Consider the following 20742-nt stretch of genomic DNA (forward strand, 5'->3'; position numbering starts at 1 on the left):
CAATTGTTAAATCTCGAAAATGAGATGGTGCATCTCAAGGGCTTACTCCTAATAAAGAAATTTTCAACAAGTGTATTCTCATTTTTTGACATTGACAGTGGCTCTGTCAATCCTGCTGAGCTCTGATGAGAACACACAACGTTCATATATATTGCATATGCTGAGGAACTCCTAAAATTGTCATGGTTTTGGGTTTGAGTTTCTGTTGGTTTTGAGGTTCTGTTCTTGTTTCCTGTTAATGTTGTGTATTTGTTCTGTTTTCTGTTGTAGCCCGTGTTTCCTCCCTTGTCTTGTCTAGCTGTAGTTCCTGTCTTGTTTTCCCGTGTGTCTGTATGTTCTGTTTCCTGTTTTATTTTGACGGTCTGGGTTTCTGTCTTGTCTTATTTTATTTCCAGTGTTTTCCCTCCCTTGAGATTGCCCTGGTGTGTTTCACCTGTTGTGTCACCTGTCCCTCGTTAGTCCTCGTTACCTGGTGTATTTAGTCTCTATGTTGTCTTTGTCTGCTAGTTGTTTGTGGTTTGCCTCCTGGTCTTTGTACCTGTTTGGATTTGTGTAGTGTTCCTGCCTGCCAACCTCTGGACACTTTTTTTGTTGTTGTAAGTTTTTGTTTAATAAATTCCTTCTCATCTGCATAAAAGGTATGATGACCTTTTATGGAAAAATGTTTGCAGTCTACAATGTGCACTGCCTGTTGCATCTGCATGAAGATGATTCTCCCTTCAACTGTTCACTAAATGACATCTCATGTTTCCCATTTGAAAATCATGTGCAAGTAATACAAAAATTGGTCAAAAATAGCCACAATCCAATTGCTCAAGTAACCAAGCGGATGATTGAAAATGCAAAGAGGCATCAAGAGACAAGGTCATGTTTTTATATATGTAAAAAAAAAAAAAAGGTAAAGACTACTGCTTTATGCTTCAAAATGAAGGTTTTGCATTTGTGAAGGAAAAAATGCAAGATGGAACTTTGGTATCTGATATGCTGAGCCAAAAGGACACAAGACCTTTTTTTTTTTTTTTTTTAAAAGAAGCCATGTGAGTCAAGGCTATTGAACATAGTCTATGTCCAAAGAAAACTGACAAAGACTAAGTTATTGCAATCTGAAGACCTTTACCGGAAGGTTGCTTGTCTCCCTTGTGAACAAGGGCATGTCCTTTTTCCTCTCCATGGAATGGAGCTCAGGAAATGAACACCAATAACGTCTGTAATATTTACTGTTATTCAAAATAGTAGTGCACTTGCATCATGTAGAAAAGGAAATGTGTAGTTCTAAATTGAATAATCTAATTGTGTTTCAGGCAATGGTATATGCACAGGCTGTTTGGGTGGTGAATGGGCAGCAGATGGAAGGAGTTTTGCCATTGAACTGGATCAACACAGCGACCAAAGGGGTGCAATGACCTCTAAAAAACACGTGTCTGTGGCACATAAGCGCCTTTTACAACCACAGAAGGACTGGTTGTGCTTTGAATTTGTTAAAGTCAAAGTGGCATCAGGTGATAACAAAAAATATTTTGAATGTTATTTCTGGCATGTTTTTACAATTTATTTTTCAGTTAAAATCCTATAATACGTATTACTATTGCTAGTAGTGTTTGTTTTCATTCTTCATTTTCACAGGAGTGTGAAAAATATAATTAGACCTCAGCTCAAACTGAAGAGGACACAGTCAAAAGAGAATGAAGAAAAGAAGGAAATTTGAAGATTATGTTAAAGGTAATTTATTTGTGTTGAACAATGAGCGTATAATGTAAACTATCCCATATGTGACAAATATAATATTGGCAGGGTCAGATTTGTCTCCTGAGGAGGATGAGTCCTTGCCAGATAAGAAAAAGGGTGAGTACAGTTTGTGTTATATTTAATGCCAGTAAAATTAAGTTGGCTGTGTAAACTGTATTAGTATTCATAGTTATTTTACTGTGATTACTTTCATTGTGCATGTTCTCCTCAATAAGAGGATACAGTGGTGCTTCCGGTTCCTCCGCCAAAGATTAAGCTCTCACATAGGGATGAGTAAAATATAGTTAGCTGGGCTCATCCAGTGGTATAATTCAGTCATCAAATTTCAAGGAATGGTTGGCAGTATTTGATTTTTTCTGTCATTTAAGTTGCTGTAATGCTTCTGGTTTTGGAATTTCTTTTAACAACCACAGGACAAAATGCAATGCTTCTCCAGTTATTTGCACCCCCAGAACTGGCCAACTCCTGACTTCCACCAACTGGAGAACGTCTGCAGATCAGCTCCGCTGAGTGTCGGCTCCGTGCTCCACCGTCCTTCAATACCCACCAGCTCTGGATTTGTTGCGCAACGGTGGTGGCCATGACTGACAGCTGAAGTCACGAGGACCCACGAGATCTCGCGAAATCACGTATGATCGCGCAATATAACAGGATGTAGTTTCTATAAACAGAACCACAAAACCCAACAGTTTGTTTCCATTCATTATAACATTTTCAAGGTGTAGTGCAGGGAAATATGATCCACCGTGAGCACGGTGTATTTTTATTTAGAAAATTAACCAGATGTTTTTATCTAGTTTCTGTGCTCGACTTCCTGTCCCGCACCTACCCTGTGCTGAATTGCTGCGGAGCTCTCAGCATCCGGCAAAAATAGAAGCTCCGCGTATCTGCTCCGGAGGGCTGCGGACCTGGGACGGAGTCGGAATGCAGCCGTTCCGCAGTCAGTGAAAATACACACATTGATTTTAAAGGAAACCTATTAATTCCACAGTTGGTGGAAATTGGGGGTAACACCGCTATTAGACAACCAGATAGTCCTGCATCTTCAGACAGTAATTTTATGTTTTTATTTATTCTACTTTACTTTGCTCACAATGCAAATTGAATATAAAATATTTTTAAGTGTGGGCTTAAAACAAAGTCTTTCAACCTTCCTTCCTGTTCCTTTTTCAGTTTCTGGATGTTCTCGTTCAACGCTTCACTGTTCACCCACGAGGTCTGAATCATCTGAAGCATTTAGTCCAGTGTCAGCCAGTAAGTCAGTACATTTTTTATTTTTTTTAACCTCATGTCCACTAAGACAGTGGTTCCCAACCTTTTTTCCTTGGCGCCCCTAATGTCTAAGAAAAGCCGTTCTCGCACACCTCAGCGTGGAGTTTGAATGCCATTACAGTCTGGGAGCAGAGAAGGTCGGACGTCCTCATCCAGTGAGTCTATGATCAGTTGCATTCTTCATAGTTGGCAATTCTACTACCTCACTTATTGACATTATTGCAGGAGCAGCTGTCTTAAAACTATTTAAATGAGCTTCAACGCTGTTTTTGTTTTTCTTCAGGATCAAGGCGTTCTCGCACACCTCAGCGCGGAGTTCGAATGCCATCACAGTGCAGAAGCTTATTCCCCATGTCTCAAGCTAGTACGTCCATGGTCAATATACCGATATCAGTATCGGTATTGGCTCCGATACTGCCTAAAACGCTGGTAACGGGAAGTACTGGAGTTTATGCACCGATCCGATACCAAGTAATAAAGCCCTAAAGAAAATCTACGTTAAAGTAGTTTGTTCTTTTTCTGTTATAACTGACTGTAAAACTGGATAATAAAAGAAAGTTCTGTGGCATTCATTGTTTGTGTTTGTTCATGTTTTACAAAGAGTTTAACCACAAAGATAGAAATCACATCCATACAGGGATAGTAGTATACAATTGTTAAAACATAATAAAATATGACACACTGGTATCGGATCGGTACTCGGTATCGGCCGATATGCAAGTTCAGGTATCGGGAAGCAAAAACTGGTATCGGGCCATGTCTACTTAAAACAAACCTCAAGAACAGCCTTTTTTCACCTTCGTAACATTGCCAAAATTAGGCACATCCTGTCTCAAAACGATGCTGAAAACCTAGTCCATGCATTTGTTACTTCAAGGCTGGACTACTGTAATTCCTTCCTATCAGGTTGCTCAAATAAGTCCCTTAAGACTCTCCAGCTGATCCAGAATGCAGCAGCATGTGTTCTGACAAGAACTAAGAAAAGACATTTCTCCTGTATTAGCTTCTCTGCATTGGCTTCCTGTAAAATCCAGGATAGAATTAAAAATCCTTCTCCTGACTTACAAAGCTCTAAATGGTCAAGCACCATCCTATCTAGAAGAGCTCATAGTACCTTATTGTCCCACTAGAGCACTGCGCTCCCACGAATGCAGAGTTACTTGTGCTTCCTAGAGTCTCTAAAAGTAGAATGGGAGCCAGAGCCTTCAGCTATTAGGCTCCTCTCCTGTGGAACCAGCTCCCAGTCTGGGTTCAGGAGGCAGACACCGTCACCACATTTAAGAGTAAACTTAAAACTCTTCTCTTTGAGGAGTGACGAGTTGCAGCGTTTGCCTAGCCCAACCTTCTCTGCTTCTCTTCATAGTTGTCAGATTCATCTACCAACCCTTATAGAACTTGCTCAGGTTTGTCTTGCACCACCTCTTAATTATGCTGTTATAGTTTTAGACTGCCGGGGGACATCCTTTGGCACACTGAGCTCCTCTCTCACTGCAGTGCCCTGCTAAATCCTGCTATGCCTTGCAGTGCCCTGCTACGCCATTAACTACTACAACTACTATTTCTAGTCATAGTTCCATATCTTTATTTTTACTATAATTGCCATTGTTAATCGTACCCCCAACCGGCACCGTCAGACACCGCCCACCAAGGGCCTGGGTCTGTCTGAGGTTTCTCCCTAAAAGGAAGTTTTCCTCACCACTCAAGGTTTCTGCCTAAAAGGAAGTGTTTCCTCTCCACTAAATGCTTGCTCTTGGGGGAATTATTGGAATTGTTGGCTCTTTGTAAATTATAATGTGGTCTAGTCCTACTCTATCTGTAAAGTGTCTTGAGATAACTCTTGTAATGATTTGATACTATAAATTAATTGAATGAAAAATGACCCTAAATCCAGCCTCTCAGAGATACTAGAATGGTTGTTGACCTTTTAACAGATATTCTATTGCAAGAGCTGTGAAATCACAACAGGACAAAGTGATCATAATATGTCAACCTCCTTTTTAAGTAAAGGAATTTCATGAATTGATGATATACCACATCAATTTATAGTGTGTAGATCAGTCATGGTGGCTAATTATTATCAGACAGAAGCAAAATGTCTGGAGATGAATTATCTATGACTTACCATTTCCTGAATATTTCTACAAATGAGTGGTTTACTGTCAAAATATGCCAGAGCAACTAGAAATCTCAAATCTGGATGCTAAGAAATCTTTCACATAAGTTATTTATCAGGCTTTCTGCTGGCAGGGTCGATACATTCAGCTGTTTTTCAGAACTGAGGGATTCATCTTCACTGATGTGTATCTGACATTGTATAGTACAGTCAAGTTTGTAACAGTGTTCAAGGGCCCAAAGATCATGAAAACAACTCAACAGTGAGGAAAACAATACATTTGCTGTCGCATTGCCTTTCTACAACATTAGTCTCAGATAAATGGATGTCAGACTTGGAAGGGTAATAATACTAAATGGTTATCTTAAAGCACTGACTATAACCAACAGTTATACTGCACAGGGCTTTGGAAATTAACCCTTCAACTGCTGTGTCAAATGCAGTGTTGTAATGTAACGAAGGACAAATACTTCACTACTGTACTTAAGTAGAATTTTTACCTATCTGTATTTTACTTCGTTATTTATATTTCTGGAAACTTTTACTTTTACTCCACAACATTTTCCCTAAGCATCTAGTTAGTCGTTACTTCAAAATAAAATCAGAAGAAATTTGTTACACTGGAAAAAAGCAGGTTTGGCGAATCATTGCTCCTAAATTGCCAATATAATGCACCCTCCATTCCAGTTGGTGACCTAATGCCTGTTTGTTGCCAAGTGGCAAAAAAAAAAACATAGGCTAAAACTAAAGAAGAGGAGGAGGAAGCATAATGACTGATAAGTGTCATGGAAGCACCTGGTGCAGGCTCTGCCGCCATGGTAACAGACGATGACCACCCCGACGACAGTAGCGATAAAGATAACGTTACACACCTTTGGTCATAAAGTTCATAATCAAAGTTTTTTGTTACTTTTACTTCTAATACTTAAGTACATTAAATATCAGAAAATTACTTTTGATACTTAAGTACAGTAAATATCAGATACTTTAATCATTTTACTCAAGTAATATAATATAATATTCTAAAAGGAGACTTTAACTTTTACCAAAGTAATTTTCTGGTAAGATACTTGTACTTTTAATCAAGTATTGCTTTCAAGTACTTTACATAAGACTGGTCAAATGATCTGAACCAGATTCACATGCTTCAGCAGTTAGGGCATATGTGGCTAATCAGCTCTGCAGCCATTAGAATGGTTTGATCTAAAGCACATATCAGTATGCACATCTGTACTCTGCACGTAGGCGGAATACACACACACACGTAGCCTTGTGGTCCTTGATGGATGGCTATCCTGGTAAGAGGTGATGGCCCAATAATTACACTGTCAGCTTGAGTTGACCTATCGATAAAACCTTAAACAAGTAAAAAAATGCAAAAAAAGACAATTGAAATTGATGCGAAACATTTATATGATTTAACATGAAGCAGGGAGACTGTTAATACAACAAGCCTTGCTTTAGAGTTGCATTTGCATTCTGGTGACCTCAGTGACACTTTACAAATATCCAAACAAAACTTTTAAAAAGCAAATTAATATTTGCGAGGTTTAAACAAAGTTGCTAATTCGTGTTATTTTAGATCTTGCTCACACATCCTTAGGAAATATGTTCTCTGTTTTTATAACCATGAAAACACAATTATTACTAATTTGAGTTTCATTATACAACAGATGTCTCCAGCTCTCAGATATTATAAAACACAGTGTACATTAACACAGGGATATTGGTGTATCGCTCATTATTCTGGGAAAGAGGTTTTAAGGCTTAAACTGATATATAATAGTCACCATATTCATTTACAGTATGCATCTAATATATTATATTGGAGAACCTACGGCTCTATTGATTAATTCCTCTAGACATAAGGTCATGCATGGATGAGGCCACTGGTACAGGCCATTAATCCGAGAATAAATGTTTCTCACAGAGATGTCTTAGCTACTTTTCCAATGTTTTTGGAAAACATAGTTTGCAAACTAAGTTTGATTGAACATCTTTGATTAGTATCGCCTCTTAGCCTTGTAATAATGCTTCAATTTTGAGCTCCCAGGCTCCCCAGTGGTATTGTCCCACTGTGACGACATTTACTGCTGCATAGTACTGTATTCACAACTGCACGTTGGATTTAATGAATGAAATGCAAAGGAGGAAAATTAAATGAAAATGAATGAAAAGAAAACTAAGAATGTCTCCACAGTAAATCATCTGTTGAGTGTTTGATGTTTTTTTGGTTTGTGCTTTAGAACAGGGATCGTCAACAGGGTCCTCAGAGTTACCACAGGGGAGGCCGCCAAATAATTGTTTGCTAATTAGTTTAAAAAATTAAAATGTCTGTAAATATACATAATTTTGAAACACTGTGCATTCATATATGTTTAAAAATAACACAACATAAAAACAATGTATGAATAGCCCTCCACCAACTTTAATATGCTGCATAGTATTATACAATATATGTAGTAGGTGGTCCCAGCTCTGTCTCTCTTTCAGCTAAAGGGTCCTTGGCCTAAAAAACGTTGAAGACGCCTGCTTTAGAATGTAACTGCAGTGAAACAATCGGAAAATATTGTTTAATTTCTCTCCTTCAATGCCTTTCTCACACATTCAACCATAAATGGTGAATGCAAAGCACCTCATACAGGTTGATGTATAGAAATGAGCCTGCTGATCAATGGTTCTTCGCAGTGAATCATGGCTATTGTGTGAGAAACTTTATTTCCAGAGTTTGCTAATTTAGACAATCCATTTGTGCAGGTGGTGACAATGTGCTGAGTGAGGTTACTGGAGAAGTCAGTGTGTGTGGCAGCCATTGCGGACAGCACAGTCGTGTTCACTGTCACAATTTTAACCACAAAAACAATAGGAAAACTAAAATCATACTTGGTGATAAATGCACAGTATTAGTAGATATTATTAAAAACCACTAATGCCCATTTCTTGCAATTCTTTTATGCAATTTGATGTAATTAAACAATCGATGATGATGATCATTTCATCAGTCACGTTACAGTCCTGCCTGCTCCTCTGCGGAAGCAGAATTTTGAGTAGAATTTTACTTGGGATTAGAGTTGGCATAGAGTAGAGTTTTATAATTGAAATTGAAAGGGGCCTATGGAACCGTTATGGCTCACTAGCACAAGCACAAATAGCACTGCTGGTTTGAATGTTTATGATAAAGTGGATTTATAAGTAACATGTTATATGAAACTAAGAATTACATGCAAGTACATACTCACTTCATTACACTATCAATCGATCCTGGCTCCATGTTAATGACTTTATGTTTCCCTTTTACAGAGCAAATCCAGACACCGTAGACCCCCCAAAATCCAAGTGGGCGTGGTAAAGGTTAAACGCAGTGTTCAGTTGCTCTTTTACTAATTATCAAATACCAAGCATCAAAAGTCGAAAACTAGCATTTTGAAACTACTGCATCTTCATCTAATTTACACCTGTCGGCTTGTCTGTTTGCATTGCATTATGTGTGCTTGGTTGTTAGTTGCTGAGTGGAGAATTAGACTTATTTTCTCTACTTCGGGTTTGGAAACTGAGGAGGAGAGAGCAGAACCCAACTGTGAGAAGGGAAAAAAGAGGAGATAAATTTGCCATGAAGTTAAATCAAACCTGAAAATCTTAAGGCAAAGTCAATTAGGTTAGAGTTTCCTGCTTTTAATGCCAGCAGCAAATCAGAGGGTTTAAACATTAGGGTTATTGTACTCATGTAGCTGGCTCATTACAGGAGTATCGATCACACTTCTCATTAGTACACTTGTCATGAACTTGTTCCCCTCTTGAGTCAAAATTGAAGTTCCTCATCGCTCTTCTGCCCTTGGTTCATCTTAGCAAAAAACAGCCCTATAGCCATGCAGCTTGTGGGGCTTAGTTTTCAGTATTGTAGTACATCAATGTGACCAACTTCATATTGATGTCAGATAATCAGACCTACACGCACAAACACAGACACACACAGACACACACACACACACACACACACACACACACACACATATCCCAAAAAGTAACCACCAGTGTAAACATCCTAAACTGCAGATGTCAATTGACCACGATTGAAATATGTGAGAATAATTGCAATTGTTTTGACCAATACTGCCATTGTGATTTCAATTTGTTCTATGTTTGTATTGGTGGTCTACATAAAGCATAACCACACATTTATCCTGCTTCTACATGAAAATAATCTAATAAAATAATAAATTTAGATTGTGTTCTGTGTTGTATTTTTTCCAAACCCATTTCTTTAAACCTGTGTTAAATACATTTCTTTGGCCGTTTGGGGTCATTGCAACCAGCTTTAAACAACATTGACATATTATCACTGCAGAAAGTCATTGTGGCCAATGTTTTAGAAAACAATTGCTTAATTAAACATCCAACAGACAAGAAGCAACATGAGCTTTCATTTGGAGTTGTGTGTCCAACCACCCAACAAATTCAAGTCCAATATTCACTTTCTTTTAACCTCTGGAATAATTATTCATTATTATTATTTTGTTATATTATTTTAAATATTAATATATTATTTATTTATAAGTATTGTTTTGTGCAGACTGTGTGGTAAATGGTCTCATATAGTCTATTATAATAGGACATTTTAACCACCCCCTTTGTTGGGGCAGACATTACATGACTATTTTGTGTGACCATTTTTTTCATTTGCCCTAATTACCCAACTATTACTTAACATGCACAACAGCCAATCAGAATGTGGCATGCTGTGACAGCTGGAGTAAGAGGTCATTGGGAGATTCGCTCAGGCTCATTCAACTTCTGTTACAGTAATAGCTCTAAAGTGTTTGGATAAACTGCGGGGAGATTCAGAAAACACACATAATCAGTGAATTTTTGGCCCTCTAAAAAATTGCACTTTGTGGGCAAAGCTGATGGCATATCACTGAAGACTGTGACAAAAGAAAATTATGCAGTGTTTTTTTTTTCCTAAGAAAAGACGTCTTTGGCCATGTGTAAATAGCACACCAGCATTAAGATCAGCCAAGAGCCAGGCCAGCCAAATCAAAGAATAAATTAGTTAATTGGCAGTTGATTAAATCTGCCGAAGATGTTATAATTGCCAACAAAATTGACGGTTGACGAATAAATTAAACCACCTCAATTGGTTTGTCAAATCATGTGAGTTGTGACCTGGTAAAAAATCGTGCCACTGGCTGTTTGAAAATTACCCTCTTTCAAACCATGATTCTGTTTTAAAGTGCCCATATTATGAAAAAAACACTTTTTCTGGGATTTGGGGTGTTATTTTGTGTCTCTGGTGCTTCCACACACATACAAACTTTGAAAAAAATCCATCCATGCTGTTTTAAATGTGAGATACGGTTTCTGAATGTGTCCTGCCTTTAGTCTGCGGGTGAGCTGGTCAAAATCGGCCCGGATTGTGACGTCACAATCCGAAACAAGCTGGCTAACCACAACCGTTAGCTCGTAGCGTTAGCATGCTAATGCTAATGCTAACGCTAGCATGCTACCTCGTTCTCAATTGCAAAGCACTGCTACAATACACACAAATTCACCATAATCTACAAAAGAACAACTTACATGTGCGCCCTCATTTAGAAGTCTCTAAGGCTAATCCTGCCTTGTAACTGACCAAAGTTGGAGAAACAGGCTCTCTTTTACTGCCTCTAGAGTTAGCTAGCTGACATGATCTACATCTGAGCTACTGCACATGTGCGAGTACAGAAGAAGAAGAAGAAGAAGAAGAAAAGAGGTCTCACTCTGTAGCTAAAACAGAAACCAGGTGAAAAGAGGAGCTGCAGCAGTGAGAGAGAGCTGTGCAATACAACAAAAATATGGTGTTTTTTGAAAATTAAACCATGTAAACCTATTCTGGTACAACCTTAAAATACAGTTATGAACCTGAAAATGAGCATAATATGGGCGCTTTAAAACACTTTTTCCAATTTCCACTCTACACCAATTCCTTTTAGGCTTAGATAGACAGTTAATGACTTTGTGTTATTCTTTTTCAGTCTTGTAGATAAAGGAAACCAGACACATAAAATATTAGTGTTGTATAGCAGATAAGCCTTTATTCTGTCCGTGTAAACTGGCATTAAACAAATGACCTAAATAGACCCAAGACACTATGTGGATGAAATCAGGAAGGTTGGGGGAGGCGGGGGCTTGAGGGTCGCGTGTGGTTTGAGTTCCCTGTATGTGTGTGCGTGTATGTGTGTGCGTGCGTGTGCATGTGTGCGCGCGACAGGATGGAATCTGCATGGAAACCCACTGGTTCCAACTAGACTGCACAGGAATCCGTGACTAAAGCAAGGGGCTGTTAAACGGCATGTCACGTCTCCTGATGCCAGCATTCCTGAGGATTTGTGCAGCCAGAAACTGACCAACAGGGGGTATTCATTCCAGGACATGCACCATGTAATGTTTTTTTTTTATTGATTTTCAAAAGTGTCACAGAGCAAAAGTGTGTTTTTAATTGCTGTAATATTTATTTACTGTGGTTTTATGCATGCTTTTATGTGTTGTGTTTTCATCCTCCTTGGTTTCAATTACATGCTTTTTTTTAGTGACTTTTACATTTTTACGTTGACATGACTAATTATTCCCCCAATTGCCTGCACCGGAACCTTTTTAATTGACGTGGTTTTAATGTATGAGAGATGAAGGTGTGGCAGAGTGGACCTATGGTGCGGTTGGGAAGAATCCCATTCCAGGAACTAGGACATTTTTATGTCCTTTTTGACTGACAGACTTTTTGGTTGCCTGTTTGTGTTTTAGACATCTTGAACTTAGCAGGGTTTTATGTTAAGTTGTATTGTATAATTTCATTAAAAATAAATGAATGTTTTAAATCTCTTTGAAAAAGTAGCCTGTTTGAAATTAGCTTTTGTTTTATAGCTGGTTTCTAGACATACTGTATACTGTAAGAGCTTGTTGATACCAACAGTTAGCTAGTGCAAAAGCAGGAAAGGGCTCAATTAGAGACTGTTCCCTTAGAATTTCTAGAATTAGAATGGGGGAAAATAATCACAAGATGCCCTCAGCGAAATGGGCCCATCTGAAATGTCTGTCTCAGCAAGGCAGCTCTCTACAATATTCTCATTATTTATGCATCCAGTGTGTAATGCACTGTATCTGAAGTGCAAAGGCCTCCTTAAAGCGTAACTCTCGCCATAAATGCAACCTAGGGTCTTTTTGTGAATATACCCGAGTCAAACTTTCATTTAAAAGCATAATTAGGACGGAAACGCTACTTTTAAGATTTACTGTATTCTCGTTTTCGGTCAAATGGCCTTTTGAATGGGAGTGCTAGGGGCATTACTATGATAGCATCAAAATCGCTATTTTTAAAACACTAAGAAGGCTTTGCTCGAAGTATAGGGGCTCTACACATGAACTTGAGCATTGAGAGCATTGTTTGTGTACACAAAGTTTACTAAAGGTTTTGAACAACTCACTTTAGCCATTGTTGTTTACGCTATCTACCATCTTGCCAGTCAAAAAGTGTCGATCTCCGAATGCAACGTAACAGGGAGGAGAGTAAAGATGGAAAGCTCCTAAAGCGTAGTTCCATATAAATGCACGGATAATTTGTTGTTTTGTCGTTAGTGAAAAACAATATTGACCTTGTAGTTGAAAAAGGAGCCTCATATAAGAATGACATTTCCTCCTATGGAGTCCGTTCATTCACATTCGGAGATCGACACTTTTTGACTGGCAAGATAGCGGATAGCGTAAACAATAACTGCTAAAGTGAGTTGTTCAAAACCTTTTTTAGTAAACTCTGTGTACACAAACAATGTTCTCAATGCTCGAGTTCATGCTGGTGATACTTCCAGCAAAGTTTCATGTTGTGTCGAGCCTTCTTAGTGTTTTAAAAATAGCGATTTTGATGCGATCATAATAGTGCCCCTGGCACTCCCATTCAAAAGGCCATTTGACTGAAAACAACAATACGGTCAATCTTAAAAGTGGTGATTCCATCCTAGTCATGCTTTTAAATGATAGTTTGACTTGGGTATGGTCACAAAAAGACCCTAGGGTGCATTTTGGCGAGAGTTACACTTTAAGAAGCAGGGGATTTCAAGGATGCAGATCAAAGCAAAGAATAGAACATATTTTGGGCCAAAAATAAGGCAGCATTCATAGTTAAAAGTGATTTCCACTTTTAGCTCTGTTGCTGGAGTGAACAGTAGTGTGATCCACTCACTTGTTTTGGTGCTTTGAGCCCTGCAGATGTGCATGATACTGTGCCACCGAATTTAGTGTGACGCTGCAGACTTCACAGGTATAGCTCCGTTTAAGACCTGGAATCAAACAAAAACACATTTCAAAATCATTTTCACATGATTATACAATAATATGATTTTCACTCTACTGCACATAATTAAACCTAGATAGACCTGCAAAAACATTTCCTCCCTGCAGATGCATTTCAGTCTCTGTAGGTAAGCCTTCTTGTGTTTTAAAGATTACCATAGCTGATAGATGCTGTTGGTGATGGAGTGGAAAAAATCAATTTGAATTAGGCAGACAATGAAATCTCATGCATTTCAAAACCCAGGGAAATTAATTCCGCGGATGAATCGGAAAGCTAGTACTTGAGACACTTTAAGATGCTTTCATTTTCTTCCAGATAAAGAAATGTATATGCATATTTTGTGTATGCATGTACCTGAACACATTTTTAGCAATTATTCAATTTGAAGCAAGAATAGTGTCTTCTAGAATTTTTTATATGATGTGAAGATTAATGTTTGTTTGATATATCTAAGAAAAACAATACAAATACAAACAAACGGAACAAAGCACATCAGAATTTGGTCAAACATGGTCAAAAATGAAATAACAAAAAAGATGTCTTGTCAAAAGGACAAGAAGTGGACATCGAAGAGTGCAAGAAAAAGAGATTGACAAAAAAAGTTCAAACATACCCATATACATATATTCACAGTGAGACACTACAAAACATCCGCAGCGTGCCCTTTAAAGAATCTCAGTACAGGGTCCCATACCTTATCAAACACATCTCCTCTATCTTCGTTATAGTATCTCAGTCTTTCCAAATGTAGTGTGTTCGACATTTCTCCCAGCCACAGGTCATATGAAGGCACAGAGTCCATTTTTCACATGTGTAAAAACAGTTTCTTCGCAATCACCCCAATGAGCAGCCCAATAACACAGTTTAAAGTTTGATAAAGCAAAGCCTCCAGCATCCTTTGCCTTACATAGATTTTTTTGGAAATTCAAATGGCTTTGTAGTTCCTCCAGGTCATCTAGCTTGGCCTGTTTTAGCATACATTGGGACGCTAGTCTATCATGTCGCCCTTCCAGCTCTTCAAGTTGTTTCTCATGCGATTCCACGGCAGTCTCAGTTGAGGAAACTCGTTCAGTAATGTCTGTTAGTCGATTTAAGGTTGGAAAGAGACATTTTAAGCACGTCAAATCTAAAATCCACTGCACTTTTCAGCTTATTTTTTTTAGATCTTTTACCTTTTCCTCCCATGCTAGAACAATAGCATACTAACATGTTCACAATGACAAGTTAAACATTATACCTGCTAAAGTAAGGCAAGTATAATGTTTGCCATGTTCACCATCTTAGTTTAGCATGTTAGCATGCAACGTGTTCTCATGAATGGTTACTTATGATATAGTATGAAAATATATGCACACCGATACGTATGATATCCTACGAAACTAGGCGACTGCCGGCTGGTCACGTGACGCCTGCTACAGAGGCCGGCTTCAAGACACTGAGCGGCAGTTGCTAGCTGTGTTTAGCCGCTACAGAGCTCTGTGAAACTGGCTACAGAGCCCCGTCATATCAGTGGCAGTTGGTAGTTGAGTTTCCGAGAATAGGAGGCTTTGAGCCGGGTACAGATGCCGGCTACAGAGCTCCATCGTATCAGTGGCAATTGGTAGTTGAGTTTCCTGAGAATATGGGGCTTTGAGCTAGGTACAGGGCACCACTAGCTGCCGGTCTTTTCTGCGGACATGGCGGTTAAGTTTAGGCACCAAAATGACTAGTTAAGTTCAGGAAAAAGATCATGGTTTGGATTAAAACACTACCAAGGAACATGCATTTCCTGGGTTAAAGTTCTTTGTTTTCCCCGGGAAGCGAACTCCGCTCCCTGGCATCCACCCCTACCTCCTCCCTACACGGTCCACAGCGTTCTTATACAGCAGCAGTAATTGTGGTGCATACAGCAAAAACAAAAAACGTGGAATGCTTACGAATTTCAGTGCTTAACTTTTCGTAGCTATATGTGTATGGTTCTTGAGAACAGCCTGTAGCATGCTAACATGTGCTTAACATAAAGTACAGCTAAGGCTAATGAAAATGCCATTAGTTTTGACGTGATGATGGTGCTAGAAAGTCAATTACTGTATCAAAGTTATTACAATTCATCCCCAGGGGGACATGAATGTGTGTGTAGTGTTGGCTAGTGAATAGAAGAACGCTGGAATATTCAACAAGTGCTGTTTACTTTAACAGCATATAAAACAACAGTTCTTAGTAGCTGGCATATTAGCATAGCACTGTACGTCTAGTAGTCACCATCTTTACTCTCCTACTCTTTATACTCAGGGTCTCAACCAGGGGTTGATGCCTAGACCTTGAGGTGTCTGATTTATTTGGGATCTAAAAGTTGTCTCATTTTTTTTAAATCGTGCACCAACAACGTCCTCAGTGTCTGTGATAATGGTTGTATTGAGTCAGCGCCCTGTTGCTACAAATTATGAGCACCCTGTGTAATCGCTGTCATGTTGTACTAATCTTATTGTGGTTTGAAAAATGGCCATCATGATTGCCTTGCTCTCATAATTAAGTTAACTCATAACTACACCTCAGAGCTAAAGGCCAAAAGAATATAAATGTCATCCTACAATCATTGAATTACATTTCCATATCCTCTTTATCAAATTTCCCCCATGAATGATTGTTACTCTAAACCATCACACCAAGGAATGAGCTGCTGAAACTCATAGTTATTTTCCTCTTTCAGGGTAGTGGCAGGTAATGTTGAAAATGTTCCTTTTTCCAACAACTTATTTCTCAGATATTGATGTCAGCTGTTTTCTTCTAACATTTTGATGGAGGGCAATATTCCCCACAAAGAGAGAGAGAGAAAGAGAGGCAAATCTCTCTCTTTCACTTTCCTCCTGATAAGCTGCACAATAACCACTCTGTCAGTCTGCCGCCACCAGGAGTGAGATTTCAATTTTGCAAGGCCGTCCCCAGATGCAGTCATGAGCTGACATTAAAGTTCTGCAGCAGGCAATGAGGGTCTGCTCTGCAGTGGCCCTTTGACAGCTTGCTTCTCAAATAATTTTTGAAAAGGTGAAAGATTATACAGCGGTCCTGGTATCCATCACTGCCAGCCACCTGCGGTTCTTCCCACACGGCGCTGCCCTGCATGAGTGATTAAGCACTGGGAGCCTTCAGGCCTCTGCAGTGCTTCCCCTCGATCAACTGTACCGCTCCCTTTCTGAGGCACTGTCTGTGAGTCATTGGAGACTCGTTTGTTTTGGTTAACTTATCCCTTAGTCGAGAAAAGAGACAGCTCAGAAGAGGATGCAGAAGAAGAACAATGTGCTCTGCAGTCTCATATATTTGGTTAGGTTGGAATTGTTGAAATGAAAACAGGTTGTGGAGCTGAAGCATGCAGAGAAAAATGCTATCTGATGTCTTTTATCTTCATTTGATCTTACAGGCATTTTCCACTGGGCAACATCTTGTGTTCGGAACACTGCTTGTTCGGCTTTTTTCTTTTTCCTCTTTTTCCCACCACAAAAAAAAAAAAAACAACACCAAAAAAAGGAGAAAAAAAAAAAAACAAAACTTCTCCCCTTCTTTTTTTTTTTTTTTTTTTTTTTATTTTTTTAAAAAAAAAATTTTTTTTTTTTAAAAAAAATTTTTTACCCCCCTCTCCCCTTTTTTATGGGGGAAAGGGTTTTTTTTTTCTTTATTTTTATTTTTTTAAAATTTTTTTTTTTTTTTTTTTATTTTTTTTTAAATTTAATTTAATTATAAATAAACATAATAAAATAAATTTTTATTTTTATTTTTTTTTTTTTTTTTTTTTTTTTTTTTTTTTTTTTTTTTTTTTTTTTTTTTTTTTTTAAAAAATGTACTGATGCTTTTGCGCCCACTTCAGGCGTATTTGTTTCGCAACATGTGCGTAAAGGCATGGCGAGGTATATACAAACAGGCGGCACTGATGTAAAAGCGCAACCTGCCTGTCGCGGGGACTGAAAATGGCAAATTGCGTTTTTCCGTGTCATGCATATGCATTCACAGGAGGGTGAAGGGGAAAGTGGGAGTTTCAAACAGTCATAGCATCAGCAGTGGTGAGTATCGCAGTCTGCACTCAGCCGTATCATAGTACAAGTAGGCTACTTAATGCTTTGTTACATCGAACTGCAGGTTTGGTAAATACGACGTAAACTGAAGCTTAGCGGCAGAATCAACGTCATAGATGTAGATTGCATAGAAACTGAAACCGGCGAAATGCGAGATGCAACAAAATGCGTACCTAGAGAGCAGTGAATCGTACAAGCGTACTTAAGGGTCAAAATGCGTGCCGAGTAAGAAAAATGCGTACATGTTGGCAGGTCTGCAAGGGCGGCCAAGAAAATATTATTGATGATAAGCAAAATCGTGATGAAAAGTAAGCTTCATTTGCTCTCTGGTTTAGGTATTTGAAGCATATGAGAAAGTGGTGGAGAGATTTGCACTGTATTTAGTTTGAGGAGCTGTAATTGGATTATTTGGAAAACTATATAGTCATGACTCTGCTGTAAATAATTTGGAACCAGGTTGTTGGAGTTATTATGCAGACCTGTTTTGTGCGTTATTTATGGATCCGCGCTTGCATATTGCGTCATGCATTCTTCATTATTGTTGACACTTTGAGCAAGCCGGCGTTGCACTATCCATTTGCATAATGTGTATGGCATATTGGTCTTTGGGTGTCGTTGCTATGGTGCGTTGCAAATTGAGGGGTGGCATATTTGTTTTTCTCCTAGAGCGGCAGAAGTACATGCACCGGTCCTGGCTACATCAACCACAGATCCGACCCAACTTTAGAAAAACCTCAGTTGGATTTTCGATAGGCAACGTGTGCACTGACAGTACTACAGTACAGTAGGAGCAGTCAGCACAAGGCAAGTAATGCTAGCTTAGCAGCTAATGCTACTACTAACTGGCACCCACTCCTCCTGGTTACTGAAGGCATGTGCTGTTTTATTTAAAGGGGCATGTGGCATAGGGCATTATTGAAAGTATTACATTTAGAATGATAATAAAGACCTGACATAAACACTGAAAAGATCCTCCACACTCACCTCTACATTGACTCGCCAATAAGCCACAGATTGGGGTGCTGAGTTGAGTTATTTTGTTTGCTCCGTAGTAAAACTCTGGTGGTCTCTCAGCTAATTGAGACCTATAGCTTGAGCCGTTGGCTGGGAACATGGTGGCAGTATGACTGATCAGCAGTATAGTCCTCTGGGACTGTTTATGAGCAGGGAAAAAGGTGGTGCAGGTCCAGGGTTCATGCTAAATTAACCAGCAGCCATCTGCCCCAGTCAGATGGTGCAAGTTTAGCTCATTCCCTCTCTGATTGCAGCAGGGCGCCCAGGCTTAAAGAGCATATGCTAAATCTGAGTCGGTATGAAACAAATTGTTTGGTAAGTTGCAACCGCGGGACATATCATAATGGATTGCTTTGTGAAATGGACTTTCAGAATAAAATCATCACTCAAAAGTGTTTTCAACCCCTTGAAGCAATTAAACAGTCATGCTCAGCAAATTACGGATAAGATTGGTCTCTGAAATTGGACACAGTTTGGAAATGGGCAGTAGGTAGAGATGTAATATCTTGATGAGAACAGGTTTTAGCTGTTAACAAATGGCTGGCCTTCTTGTGGTCCAATCAGGTGTTTAAATTGAACATGTTAGTGTGCACGGGGGCAGACTTTGCCTTTTGTTTCCCCTTGAAGAGGACCTTGATCAGCCAGGCTTTAATAGATCTATTTTAGGATCAGGCTGAGTAGCAAATATAACACACAGCCGAGAGCAACAGCTTGAGAACTGCAATTGCAGGGCTCTATAGAAGGAAGAGCTGGAAAGCACAGGAAGTGAGAAAGAGGGGGACAACGTGCTAAATCACATCTGCCTGTTGGGGTGTTCGACAGGCTAGACTACTGTCTAAATTTTGAGTTTTGGAGTGAGCACTGACAAACAGCACAAGGTATCAAAAGAAACTAAAGCCCTATTCGCACAGGATAAGTATTATCTAGGGACCTCGTGTGAATTATAAATTACCCCCCACGTCTGAGTGTCATCTGGCGCATTCGAACGGGATAAGCGAAGCCTGTGATTTTACTCGAATTTACTGACATTAAGCAACAGTTGAAACCTGGGTGGGTGAGCTTTGCTACGTGCTTGTTTGTGTGTGGTAAGATCTCGGACACGCACACACGCACACAACAACAACAACACACACCAACAATACTCAACCGGGTAGTCAGTCATCGTCCGAACTGCGACCTCTGCTTTGTCTTTCTCTCACTTTTTTCTCCGGGTGGTGTCAAGCAGGGTCCGGTTAGATGGATAAAACAAAACATTTCACCAGGTTAAAATCTATTAGCTCAAGCTTTACGCTTGATTTATCTGTAACATTAACCTCTAATTATGAAGTGAGCCCCCTCGCTTGATTGTGCATTATTTTTGATAAGCTATTGCTTGGAGATGTCTTGTCGTTATCTCTAGATGTATGATACAAACATAAAAAATATATTTACCGCATGCTGCTATACATTTCATCCATCGCCATCTAATCATTCCTTTTGTCTTCGCACTTGTGGTGGTTTTCATCTTTCTCTTTCTGCAAATTGTATATGATGTATAGCCATTACGACCCAGCACCCAAAATACTGTCAAAACACTCCAACGCACCTCCATTCTTCGCCAAAGATGGATAAAAGGCGAAAAGAAGGAAATAGGTACCTTGAAAAACAAAAAGCCCCGCCAAATCCTGGACAAAGCAGAGATGCCGATTCGCACCGGACTAATATTATTACAGGACCTCCGTTTTCAGCGAAATATGGTAGGTCATTTGCGGGGGAATTATTACTTTACAAATTACAGACATGACCGATTCGCACGGGATTAAGATCACAGACAACCTCCGCAATTATTACAAATGACTGGAGGTCACCAGGTAATACTTATCCCATGCGATTAGGGCTTAAGTGATCAATATAATGAGAAAATCCATGAGAAGTTCAGACAGCCGAAAATGATAATGTGTATTGCTGGTCGACATTGAGTAGAGTTCGTTCATACAAGCAATACTTTTTACGAATATTTTCCTTGACCTTCCCTGAGTGACTCGGAGAAAAAAGCATGATCCTCCCTCCATCATAAATAAGCATTTTATTCACACAAATGGCATATAAGAGAAAATAAAAGGCAAAGGCTGACCTTTTCCAACCATTACATTTAACAGTGAATGGGGAAAAAATGTAACTACCAGTGTAACATACTGTGCGATCTCCTTAAGTCAGTCCCTCCAGGATTTCGCGATGTCGCGATCACGCAAATT

General features: G+C 39.2%; 1 protein-coding gene across 3 annotated transcripts in view; it reads right to left on the reverse strand.

Annotated features, from left to right (window-relative positions):
* zmat4a (zinc finger, matrin-type 4a) overlaps positions 1-20742 on the reverse strand; it is a 277546-nt gene that overhangs the window by 31307 nt on the left and 225497 nt on the right. For all 3 annotated transcript variants that reach the window (XM_039804092.1, XM_039804091.1, XM_039804095.1), the window contains exon 6: positions 13338-13434. In XM_039804092.1, the coding sequence (XP_039660026.1) occupies positions 13338-13434 (97 nt within the window). The remainder of the gene's footprint in view (positions 1-13337; positions 13435-20742) is intronic.

This window comes from Perca fluviatilis, chromosome 6, assembly GCF_010015445.1.
Source record: "Perca fluviatilis chromosome 6, GENO_Pfluv_1.0, whole genome shotgun sequence".
NCBI classification, from domain to species: Eukaryota; Metazoa; Chordata; class Actinopteri; order Perciformes; family Percidae; genus Perca; species Perca fluviatilis.